A 13,407-nucleotide genomic window follows, 5' to 3' on the forward strand; every position below is an offset into this window, starting at 1 on the left:
CAACAGACAAAGGATAAATCTCAAAGATATACAAACAACTCCTGCAGCTCAATTCCAGAAAAGTAAATGACCCAATCAAAAAAATGGGCCAAAGAACTAAACAGACATTTCTCTAAAGAAGACATACAGATGGCTAACAAACACATGAAAAGATGCTCAACATCACTCATTATCAGAGAAACGCAAATCAAAACCACAACGAGGTACCATTACACACCAGTCAGGATGGCTGCTATCCAAAATCTACAAGCAATAAATGCTGGAGAGGGTGTGAAGAAAAGGGAACCCTCTTACACTGTTGGTGGGAATACAAACTAGTACAGCCACTATGGAGAACAGTGTGGAGATTCCTTAGAAAACTGGAAATAGAACTGCCATATGACCCAGCAATCCCACTTCTGGGCATACACACTGAGGAAACCAGATCTGAAAGAGACACGTGCACCCCAATGTTCATCGCAGCACTATTTATAATAGCCAGGACATGGAAGCAACCTAGATGCCCATCAGCAGACGAATGGATAAGGAAGGTATGGTACATATTCACCATGGAATATTACTCAGCCATTAAAAAGAATACATTTGAATCAGTTCTCATGAGATGGATGAAACTGGAGCTCATTAAACAGAGTGAAGTAAGCCAGAAAGATAAAGACCAATACAGTATACTAACGCATATATATGGAATTTTAAAAGATGGTAACGATAACCCTATAGGCAAAACAGAAAAAGAGACACAGATATACAGAACAGACTTTGGGACTCTGTGGGAGAAGGCGAGGGTGGGATGTTCTGAGAGAATAGCATTGAAACAAGTATACTATCAAGGGTGAAACACATCACCAGCCCAGGCTGCATGCATGAGACAAGTGCTCAGGGCTGGGCACTGGAAGACCCAGAGGGATCGGATGGGAGGGAGGCGGGAGGGGGGATTGGGATGGAGAACACATGTAAATCCATGGCTGATTCATGTCAATGTATTGCAAAAACTACTACAATATTTTAAAATAATTAGCCTCCAACTAATAAAAATAAATTAAAAAAAAAATACTAGGGGTCTTTGTCCACCTGAAACTTGAATGGGTAAACAAGGGCATGTCTGAACTCATCTCAAGAAATCAAAACACTGTTGCCATTAGCCTAAAATGGGAAGTAGGTCCTCAAGTGCTAACAGTTGTGTTAGCAGCCCATGTATACCCTTTGTTAACTGTTCTGCAGCCCTGAACACACAGGATTAAGATTCAGGAAGGGGGAACATCACTAAAAGTGGTAGATTGGGATGCACAAACAATAAGTCCCTCTACTGAATCACCCTTTAGCTGACCAAGACCAACAGAACCAACTTTTTCAGAATTCTGGAATCTAATCTAAAACTTACAGCAAGCAGGGAACTCTTTTTAAAAAATTTTATTGAGGTATAGTTGATTTACAATGTTGTGTTAGTTTCAGGTGTATATCAGTGTTAATCAGTTATACATATACATGTATTCACACTTCTTTTTAGATTCTTTTCCCATACAGGCCATTACAGTGTATTGAGTATAATTCCCTGTGCTATACAGTAGGCCCTTATAGTTACCTGTTTTATATATAATAGTGTGTATATGTCAATCCCAATCTTCCAATTTATCCCTCTTGATGCAGAAAAGGTTGGCTAAAATTTGATAAGAGAATTTTGAAGCATTTTGATAATTTGTCTACCATTTCTGATTCCCCAGCAGCTGAGAGAAAGGGGGCCCATATTCCTCCTGCAGCTTGCTGGTGCCAAGGGGCTAATGACCTTGTTGTTAAAATACTGTGGCTGTGTGTTTTGACCTTTTTGATCCTGAGGGTCAGGCATAGAGACTGACCTTTGTCTTATACCCCTACCCAAGGCTGATTTGGCTTTAGAGGTCATGACTGCCTTTGCTGAAAGACTTAAAGACTTACACTGCCCATGTCCATCTGGGGAAAAGGATTGCAGAAGGGGCAAGCAGCAAATGGATCCAATTACCACAGGAAGAAAAAGACTGAGGAAAAAAAATCTTTGGAGAATAAAGACTCAGATGGGCCACTACGCACACCGAGGAACTCAAAGTGCAACACACATGCCCTGAACCAGATGTATGCTCAGTAAAAGCCTGAGTAGATGGTAGGCATGCACTTCTGGAGGATCTTTAGGTTCCATGCAATCAGGAATGTAGGAGAAGAAAAGTAAGGCAGAGTTGTGGGCAGCCTGGATTAGTGTTGAAGGAATGCCCCAAATCTTAGCCAAGTTGCAAAGACCTGGTCAGTAATTTGTTTATTTTGGCTTCAGGTATTTAAAGGAAATCACTGTCAGTTCACTGGCTGACTAATGACATAATGGAATGGAGATTTCCATGATTACACATGGCAAGGAATGCAGTCTCTGCAGAAAAAAAAAAGTTTGGAAAAGTCACTAAATAAATTGTATCCCTCAGCAAACAACAGCAACAAACTCTGAGGAAAGAAGGGAATCTGATTTCCAGAGTTATCAAACTATAATATTCAAACTGCCCAGTTTTCAACAAAAAAAAATTACAAGGCATACAAAGAAACAGGAAATTATGGCCCATCCACAGGAAAACAACAGACATAAACCATACCTGAGGAATTCCATATGTTGTACTTACTAGACAAAGACTTAATATCACCTGTCTTAAGTAAGAGTCAGCAGGCCTGAGTTCAAGTCCTGGTTTTGTCACTAATTCCCTACATGAGTAAGAAAGTCACTTCCATTCTCTGAGTCTATGTTTCCTCAGGATTTATCAAATGAGGAAATTAGGATGACCAGTGGTCACAAGCTGGGAACTGACGTTTCAATTTAGCCTACCGATATATTCAGTTTATTCTTCATAGTGTTACTTTTAAAATGTGAATTACTGGTCAATATTTTTAAAACATGAAGATTTTTACATGAAATCCAATTCTTGGCTTTTCTTGAAAAATCTGGAAGATCTGAGCTCATTGGACTTTCATACTTGCTATACTGTATTCCACCAACGAGAACCATCCAAGTCACTTTTGCTCCCTTTAGATAGGGCATAGATTTCCCAACTTGACACAGGCTCCCACTTACCCTAGTACCAGGCTGTTTTACTCATGCAAGTTACCTGCCTGGCCCAGTAAACATCTAAGTCAGCTACTCCTGGCTAAAATGGGTCTTTAGAGCTTTAAATCTACTGTGAGTCTAGGGTTTTATATAGGTGAAAAGTTTTCCCAAGTGCAGTGAAAAAAGAGACACTATATAATCCAAAGCCAAGTAATACTCTGGGGCAGTGGGCTTTCCTATAAATAGGAGAGGTTTAGTTTCTGTGACATCTGATCTGCACAACCCTAAGGAAAGATGGTAATGATCTGATTAGCTCATCCTTTCATCTTCTACCAGAAGGCCAGAAACCAGGGGGATCTAGAATTTTAAGAAACAAGGAAAATATATGCTGATGGCTTCTGAGTAGGCTCTTTACACTCTGAACAAACCCATGCCTTGTCACTCAGGCCTCAGCTACCAATAATAGCAAGTTGTTATGTATTCTGTACAGAGCCTGCCCTCCAGTGTGCAGTAAGCTGACCCCAGACCATGGCCCAAAGTCAGAACAAAGGCCAATTTTTACATGGAGATAAAAGAAATAGGAATGATTTGGAATTAGGGCCCCAAATGGGATAGGAGGGCCACCACAGGAATGGGATTTTCTACTTAAGAGACACATCATATCCTGGCAGTCGGCTCTCAGCTCCCAGAGGGGACACCAGCTCAGAAAAGCAGCTGAAGATGTCAGCACTTAGGTGTGAGGATTGATGTTCAGCAAGCTTTAATTCACTTAACCTGATCAATTACTGTGGAGGAGGAAATGGCAACCCACTCTGATATCCTTGCTGGGAAAATCCATGGACAGAGGATCCTGGCGGGATACAGTCCATGGCGTTGCAAACAGTTGGACACAACTGAGTGACTGAACATGCATGACAAACTGCTGAGAAAGTAAATCAACTCCTGCATTGCTCTTGTGAAGTCATATCCCCAGAGATATGAGAGAGATTGAGAACACACACACACACACATACATGTATGTACATGCAGAATAAAATTCTGAATAATAGGAGAGGCAGATATTTGACTGGATAGAAGGCAAATAAACTCAGAAGTTTCTTGTACAGCACCCAAAATGGTATCACACTTCCTATTTACAGATATCCAGCATACCTCAGGTTACAAAGGATTTTCACAAGACTTAATTATTCCCATTTTTCAAGGAGAAAAATTGGGCTTCAAAAACTGTTCAAGGTGCATACTCGGAACTGAGGCAAGAATCTGGGTTTCTCAGATTCCACATTGGTTTTATTTATTTATTTTTATTCCACATTGGTTTTAAACCTAATTAACAGCAGGTAAGTCTACCTTGGATATAATAGCACTAAACATCCTAGGGGTGATGTTCACATAGCAATGAGACTTCCAGGTAGTAAATGGAAATACTCCACTATGTCAGTGACCAATTTGGTCCAATGATCCACAAAGGTTCCAGTTGGTATAGTGTTAGGAGGAAAGTCTTTTCTTTGCCATTATACTTTTATGCTATATGCCAAATATCCTAAGGACAGTATTCTTAAGGAGTTACTGAATCTCAGCTTAGGATGAGACTGGATAAATAAGACAACAATACTACAACATAGAGGTACGTCATCTCAGGAAATCAACATCTACCTATATCAGTACTAATGAAGATTCAATAGTTGAGTGTTACTTATCTATATGTCCTACCTAGACATGTCAGAGCTTGAATAGATTCTAGACAATGCTTCACAGATGAAGGAGAAACTAAAAACCCATGATGATATGTCAAATGTTTGGAAAAGCCAAGATTAGAACTCAGGTCTCTCATTTTCTAACATAGCTAGCACTGCCTCCACAGTACAATTCTAACCTAAACCAAAATCAATGTAGAAGAATGTTGTTAGCAATTCTACTTTTAAATACCTACTATAAAAGAGCCTGTGCTTCCCTGGTGGCTCAGTAGTAAGGAATCCACCTGCCAATTCAGAAGATGTGGGCTAGATCTCTAGGTTGGGAAGATCCCCTGGAGAGGGAAATGGCAACCCACTCTAGTATTCTTGCCTGGAGAATACTATGGACAGTGGAGCCTGCCAGGCTACAGTCCGTGGGGTCGCAAAAGAGACGGACACGACTTAGTGAGTGAGCAAACAACAGCAACAAGAAAAGAGCCTACATAACCTCTGCCATTCAATTCCTTGAGTAACACAATCTTACCAGAAGGTAAACCTATACATAAATGCTCATTTATGAGAACTGAAAGGTCTAACTTGGCGTCAATTTTCACATCATTCATGCAACATTTAACCCAATTTCCTTTTACTGGTGACACAACAACTGCTAGTTGCTAAAGTTCCATTATATTCCCCTTTAGAGATCAGAAGTCCATTTACTTATCACTTAAAAAGGTTTGCAATGATCAAAAACTCATTACAAATACAATCTGAGGCAACATCTTAGTTTCTAGAAGAAAAAACACTGGTATAATAGAATATTGGAGTTCTAACTTATGATTTAGACTCTGTCATTAATGCTCCTGGTCTGCTGTCATTGTTCTCAGTCTAGATTTGTGCTATTTGATACAGTAGCAATTAGCCACGTATGGCTAATAGGCACTTGAAATGTGACCAGTGTGAATTGAGATGTGTATAGAATACACATCAGATTTCAAAAACTTAGTAAAATATTTAAAAATTTATAGTGATAATATAATACTATGCCATAATATTTTAGATATATTTGGTTAACTAAAATACATTAAATAACTTTCACCGATATCTTCTTAACTTGTTTTAGTGTGGCTAATAGAAAATTTTATAGTTGTGGCTTGCATTTGTGGCTCACATTATATTTCTATTGGACTATACTGGCCTAAGTCAAGTCATTCTCAATATCAAAGATTCTGATTTAACCAGCCTAGAGCTGGGATTTTAGTGTTTATGTCTTTTAAAGATACCTAAGTGAATTATTTCACTGTGCAGCCAAGATTGAGGATCACTAGGCTAGACTCTATACCATGCATGTCTGGCCCAGTCAGGGGTCTCCTCATAGGTCAGCTTCAGCCCACCCATGTGGCTACCAAAGCTATGTGCTTCGAGAAAACACTCCTCTTGGTCTTGGATGTATGAGCATCAATGTTAGTTAACTGATATTCTAAAGCTTGGTTCTGTTATTTGTCTCCTAGAGTTTTTCTGCTTTTCCCAGTATTTTATGCCACCCTTTGAATTACAGCTCATTATAAAAATGAAATTTCACTGAAGATGAAATACATGCAGATTTGGGTGATTTTCACTGAGTGCAATTTAATCCTTTTTTTTTTTAAAGAGGGGGCTGTCAGCCCAAGGCACACAAGGTCTCGCGCTAGTTACAAAGGCCCGTGGTTATTGTTGTGCGCTTTTTAACTACCCCTGGGACCAATTCATCAACCAACAAAGCTGAGTTGGGACACATGGTCTGTGGAGACTCTGATGGAAGACACCATATATGTTAGAGGGAAAAGGATTGGATATTTCATTAAGAAATTCTCAGTATAGAGGGGATGAGAGGCCATTTTGTCTACCTCTTTGATTCTGAGCAGTGCCCTCACCTAAATTATTGTAACCAGATAACAGTGCTTCCTACATTTGCAACTCTCCTAGGAAGGAGCCTTCTTTCAACCACTATGGTCAGCCTTGATACACAGACCTTCTTGAAGCTATTAATAATAAGGTGGTGGTGGTGGTGATGATAAAGCAAGTTACCATGTGCTAAGTACCCACTATGTGCCAGACACTTTACTCACACAGTAATCTCATTCTGCTATTCCTATTTTTCAGATGAGGAAATAAGGCTCAGGTCTTGCCAAAAACCATAGAGGCAGGAGGTAGTAAAAATGAGACTGCATCTTCATCTTGGATTATCTGATCCCAAATGCCCTGCTCCTTCCCTCATGTCACACTTCTATCCTTCTTATCCTGAGGCCCTTCATTCTCCAAGGACCCAAACCACTCTGATCTTTTGTTTGAGATCAGGACTTCACCCTCACCTTACAAAAGAAACTAACAAAAGGTGACAGTAAGGATGGCTATAAGACACCCTGATGTGGCTTTGGTACTTGTATTGCCACAAATCTGTTTTAATATATATTATTTTGTTCACTGTGATATCCCCTTGCATGAAATAATTGTCAACACCTTTTTGCATATGGAGAAAATCAGAGCTCATGACTGCCAGTTAATTGTAGCTCATAACACCAAGGAAGGCCAACAGCTGGAACAGCAGACCAGTGTTCTTCCCCCATTAGCATCCTGTTAATGGGTAACACAGAGGAAGCAGAAACTGCTAAGGATCCCCTTCTCAAGGACCCCTTCTTTTAAGGGCCAGGTTATTCATGGTATAATGTCAAAAGGGCCAAGGCCTTAGCAGCCTTATCAAGCTGCCTGCTTCCCACCCTTGGCACATCTTAGTTCCCAACCACCTTGCAAAAAGCAAGATTTGCAGTCAGTAACTCTAGCCCTTGAGAGGCTAGGGAGCCCAGATTCTTACATTAACAGCTGTAGACAATCATGAGACAACACGCAGGGGTGTTCACACTTCCCTAAATGAGAGAAAAGAGGCAAAGGAAGCAGAGAGGAGTGGGGAGGGGAGAAAGAGGGTGGGAAGAGAGCTATAAAAAGAAAGGATAAAAAAAGAAGAGGCAAGTAAAAGAAAGAAAGCAGAAAAGAGAGGTAAGAATGGTAAAATTTTACAGCAATATAGAGTTGAATAGGTCTTCAAAACCATCAAGGCCAAAAGGGAAGTGATTTGTGCAAAGTCACAATGGGTAGAAGGTGGGAGGCAGGAGGTGGGGATTGTTATAAAAACAAGAAAAAAATCTCAAAATTAGAAGGGCAAAGATTAAAAAAAGTCCAAGTCCTGGGTAGGAGACCAAAACATGGAGGAAAAATGTGAGGAGCCACAAGAAGGGAAATGAGAAGGAGAAAAGGGGCTGGTGAGGGGGAAGCCAGGGGCAAGTAGCCAAGGAGAAAGGAGAGGAGAGTGAAAGCTGACACTCACCCTCACAAAGCTGGCAGGAAACCATCCCTCCTCATCGTCGATCTGGCCCCACCACCAATCCTTGTTGGAAGCATCCAAGACTTTGATGACGTCGCCAGCCTTAAATGCCAACTCCCGGTTGGCCATGGTGACGTGATCCCATACTGCCTCAGCACTAACGATGGAATCTCCAGTGATCAGCTTAGGAGACAAAATAAGAATGTGTTCAGTCCACACATCTAGCTACCTTACTTCTCCCGCTCCCCGAAGCTCTACTACTTATGGAAAAACTCACATATTAGTGGTGAAGGGTGGGGGTGATGGAGATAACACTGGGAGAGCAAGCTCTACTGGACCACAAGACAATACTATCAACTCTCCATTAGCCAGTGGGTAGAATGACCCAGAATGTGTATATGGACTACGCAGGACTCAAACTTTTATCCTTACTCATGAACTCCTCCCCTAGAGAAGAAAAAGTTCCAGTCCATCTGTCCTTGATGCTTCAAGGCAGCTCTGGATCTGGAATGAGTGGAGAGTCTGAAACCAATGGCTAAAATGAGGCTCAAGCATATTTGCTCTAAATTCTCTGTTCTCCCCATTTCCTCTTCTTCCTGTCCAATTGAGAGTTGGTGATACATTATTTAACTCTACTGTACCTCACCCTCATGAGTTACAGACCATGGCATTCCTCACATATAATGGACCCCAGTCCTGCAGCCCCCTGTTCTCAACCACACATGATGCTATCCAAAGAATTCATGTGTTCATGGGTATGAAAGAATCTGGCATTCTGTGATGCCTTGCTCCCAGGAAACTCGACCTTGTCACAGATTCACTCAGTGATTTATACAATGACCCTGTGAAATACATAGGGAATCTAGGTTGACTTCTGCATTTGCTAGATGTCAAAACTGAGCCACAAGGAGATTAAAGGGTAAGCTCAGATCACTAAGCAAGGTAGGGGCTATGTACCTTAGTCATTAGACTTTATGGCCAGCAGGACTTGGCTCCATATAGTAGCAGGCAGACATCTATGCCACTTCCACATAAACACACACACACATGTTCATGACACTTGTCTAGGCACAGTGATGAGGATGGGTATGGGGGAATAGGCTGTTTCTCTCTGGCTACCATCTTGACCACTGTATTATTTGTTCTCCTTTCTCCCACAACTGGTTCCAGCCTGTATAGGTCATCAATCTTCTTGGCATTTGGGGGAACAATTTCCAGAATAGAGAACATATGGCTCATCAGGCAAAGGACTTAAACATCCCCTTCCCAGAACTGAATTGCTGAACATGTCCTCTAGAAGTCATCTTTTCCATCAGTCTACTCTGATGAAGGACACCAAGGTAATTATTGGCTCCACAAGACCAAAGTCAAAATAATTCAGACAACAGAGACTGAATATGGATTATGCATCCTCTCATACAGGTCTGCCTTCCAACATACCAGCCAGAGAATAACCCTATGGTCATGATATTAATGCATAACACATGACACACATAGGAAAAAATATACACACTGATCTTTTGACTTAGTTAAGACATTCTGTTGGTTAGCTTATGCCTAAGGAATCCTTCATTGGGTTATAGCCATTATTCTTCTGATAGAAGGCATAGAGTGAGCTCCTCAGCTTGAATGCAAAAGAGATTTCAAATAGGACCTTTTATAATACCACCTTTCGAGTACCTCATGAATTACTGTTTACAAAGTGTTTCACATCTACTGCATCACTTGATCCTTATGAATGAGCTGGGTCTCACTATTACTCATATTTTAAAGATGAGGAAACTGAGTCTCAGAGTGGTGAACTGGTCCTTTGGCCAATCACACATGTAATAAATTATAGAGCTCAGTCTTTTGACTGCATATACACTAATATCTATCATGCATACTACCAATGTTTACTAATTAGTTATAATTAACTCACAGAACTCCATTCACACCATAAACCAGATGGTTCCTATTCTTTAAGAACCCCAAAGAAGGAGATTTGGACAGCCACTTTCAGTCACTGGTACCCCTTCTAAATGGAGTTTCATTTAAACTTGCTTTTCTACAATTACACTAAAAGTCAATTTCTTCTTGTTCTGGCCACAGTGGAGGAAAAGAATTGCTGGTCACTGGCCTCAATAAGTATTTACAGAGAAGTCTCCCCTCTCCTGCCAAAAATGGGTACCAACAGGGTGTTACTAGAGCTTAACAAGTACCTACAGCCCAACTCAGAGCACCGCAAGGGTTTAAAGTTTTATCTCTGACTGTTTATCAAGGGTCAAAAGAGTATCTTGACATCAATTACCAACACCCAGCTCAAGACTCTAACTGTGATGCTGTTTGAATTCCCCTAGGCTGAGGTCTACAGGTCCACTCTGCTACCTGTATGCTTTTCACAGTGCAGTCTTCTTTTTAGGGAGTCCATTCTTGGCTTTGCCCAGCAGCAGTTGGCTCATTCTTGTCCCCATTTAGTCTAGTTGGCCTGCCTGGGCCCTTAGGTCATAAAGTCCAGCTATACCCTGGACAAAACCAATCCCTAGATAGGACCCCGTGGCCATAAACCAACTGGAAAGCCTGTTGTCAGGGCCCACTTGGAGTCAATGACAAAACTGGATAGCACTTCAAAGATCATCACCCTTAATACCTCATTTTATAGATTAGGTATAATACAGCAGTAGTGACTTGCCTAAGGTAGAGAAAGGATACCTGGATTTAAAGCCTTGCTAAAGAAGGAATGGCAAAGATGATAATATTAGCTAATACAGAGCACTAGCTATATGTCAGACACTATTATAAGCACTTTATACACATCAACTCATCTAATCCTCACAGCAGCCCTATTATTATTCTTATCCTACAGATGAGGAAACTGAAGCTCAGAGAAATTAAATAATTTGCTCAAATCCATATAGTCAATAAGCATTGAAGCCATAATTCAAATGCAGGCACAGTCTGATTTTTATAGCATCTTTTTCCTCTTACAAACTATACTGCCTCTGAGTCTCACTTTCTTCATCTGGTAAGTGAAGATAATTCTTCCTTCCACGTGATTCATGAGCTGCAAGACAGTGAACCGATAATTGACAAATGTGTGTGCAGACAATGAGGAGAGGGCAATCTAGAAGGGGATGTAGCTATATAGGGCTCCTGTGTTCTCTAGTCACAAATGCAAGCAGGAATAAGGGGATGTTCTTCCCTTATTCTCTGAGATGTTTTAAAAGTAAGCTAAATGTGGGCTGGAAATTGGTTTCACCCCTTTGTATATAGAATTGACTTTTAACTTGCTACAATTTTTCATAAATACGACTTTTCTCTGCTTATCCATTTTTCACCCAACGCTATACCAACAGTGAATGCCCTTCAAGCAGTATGCCAAAGTGGTTAAAGGCAAGCAAACCTAGCTTCAGTTCTGGGCTCTGCTACTTTAGAAAGTAGATGTGACAAAGGGAGGTGAGAAATATAAGAGAGGTCACATAAGTAATCCAAAATGGAACTGCCAGCATGTAATTAAGGATACCAAGAGTACACTATCACAAAAGCCATAGACAAAACTTTCAAGCTATACAACCTTCAGTTTAGTTTCTTCATATGCAAAATGGGGATAATAATACCTGCCTCACAGGCAGAATTGTAGAGAAAGTAAACTGAGTGCTAGATGTATAATGTCTAGTACTGTGTCTGGTATACTCTGGCCTACTGCAAGACTTCAGAGGAAGGAAGGACCATGTGTGGGCTCTAAGACAGTTTTGTGGAGCACTGAAGTAGGCCTTAAGGTATAGGTAGGATTGTAACGGATAGAGAAGGAAACAGAAAAGGCATGTGAGGCAGACTAAAGTCTCAAAGGTAAAGAGTATGGGAAATTTGTAGTGAAGTTTGGAAAGGGCTGGGAAGATTGGGATGGAAAGACAGCTAGAAAGGTGGACTGGAGTCTTGTTTTAAGGCTTTAAATCTCATTTGAGGAAAAGGAGATCAAAGTTGATTTTGTAGAGGGAGTTCAATACTAAGTATGATCATTAAAGCTTAAGGATAAGTAATGAGGAAATGTTGGTTTGGGAGTGGCATAAAACATGATGTTTTCTCTAATGTGCTGAATGCTGGTGGCCAGTAGGACATGCAAGTAGATTTGAAGTTTAAGAGAGAGCGAGGGAGATAGTTATAAAGGTTTGAGAGCCAATGACCCAGAAGAAATTATGGAAACCAAGGAAGTTTGCCCTGGAAGAAAGTGCTAAGAAAGAAGACCAGAAACCTAGGAAAACAGCAATAATAGGAGGTGAAGAAGAGAAGAGGAGCCAGAGGAACAAATGAAAATGGAGTTTTCAGCACATAGTTAGGATACCTAGGGGTGCAATCTCACAAAAACCAATGACAAGTGTTTTGAGCAGCAGGAACTGATCAAATTATCAAATAAAACAGAGCTACCTATAAGAGGAAGAAAAATCAAGAAAAGTCTATTTGGGAGTGGCTGTATCAAGGCTTAAATTTTTCATTTCTTGTTTATAACTGGTTTATGCCCCCCACCAAAATCCCTAATTTCCCAATGGTCACAACTTCTTCATCTTGCAATCCCATCATCCCCAAAAGCCAGGAGATAGTACTGGGTTACTCCAGCAAGGTGCCCAAATAGCACTTAGCCTTGGGACACTGTTGATGTGACTTCTAATAAAATGCTTCCCAATCCTCGGGGCATTTCAAGTACAGGACCAAATATAAGTTGGTTCTTGCTCAGATTTACCATTGAATGGGACACATGGTGTTCTGCATTCCCAAACCAAAGACACTTTTGGACATGAATAAAAAGATGAAGAGGGAGAAGAGTCATAATTTTTAAAGGAATAATATCCAATTCCTTTTTAATCTAGATTTCCCAGCAATTCTAATTTCAAATATTCTATTTCGTTGTCCTACAAATAATCTGTTATCAGACCCATGTGTCCTGATTTTTAACCTGAAAATATGATCATTATACACTGTAGGCATTGGGAGTTTGATCTCTCAGGCTTGCTTCTGATCAACAATGAGGCATGTACCTATAGCTAACTTGGAGTGGCCAGTGGGCCCTTTCAGGAGGAAGGAAATAAAGCAAGGAAGAGGGAGGAAGAAAGAAAAACAGAGAGGAATAGAAGCACTTGATGATAACATGTGCCAGGCATTGGGTAAGGGGATTTCTTTTGCGATCTTAGTCTCTATAGCTCTCCACTGTAAGCATTAATATACTCATTTTTACTGAATATAACCTGTGAGGTTACCAAGTGGCCCACAGTCACCCAGTTAGTAGATGGTTGAGCAGATATGAATGTCTAGTTGACCTTATTGTATAGCTTTGCTTTTGTGAATCCCCA

At 40.6% G+C, this 13,407-nt stretch overlaps 1 protein-coding gene across 12 annotated transcripts in view; it reads right to left on the reverse strand.

Annotated features, from left to right (window-relative positions):
* ARHGEF9 (Cdc42 guanine nucleotide exchange factor 9) overlaps window positions 1–13,407 on the reverse strand; it is a 450,802-nt gene that overhangs the window by 199,839 nt on the left and 237,556 nt on the right. For 8 of the 12 annotated variants that reach the window (XM_065915654.1, XM_065915656.1, XM_065915653.1 and 5 more), the window contains one exon: window positions 8,087–8,266. The exons of 1 other annotated variant lie outside the window; for it this stretch is intronic. In XM_065915654.1, coding sequence (XP_065771726.1) covers window positions 8,087–8,266 — 180 coding nt within the window. Of the gene's footprint in view, window positions 1–8,086; window positions 8,267–9,040; window positions 9,125–10,450; window positions 11,127–13,407 lie in introns of those variants that run through there. 3 more of the 12 variants (XM_065915661.1, XM_065915662.1, XM_065915659.1) reach the window with 2 other exon arrangements.

This window comes from Muntiacus reevesi, chromosome X (assembly GCF_963930625.1).
Source record: "Muntiacus reevesi chromosome X, mMunRee1.1, whole genome shotgun sequence".
NCBI classification, from domain to species: Eukaryota; Metazoa; Chordata; class Mammalia; order Artiodactyla; family Cervidae; genus Muntiacus; species Muntiacus reevesi.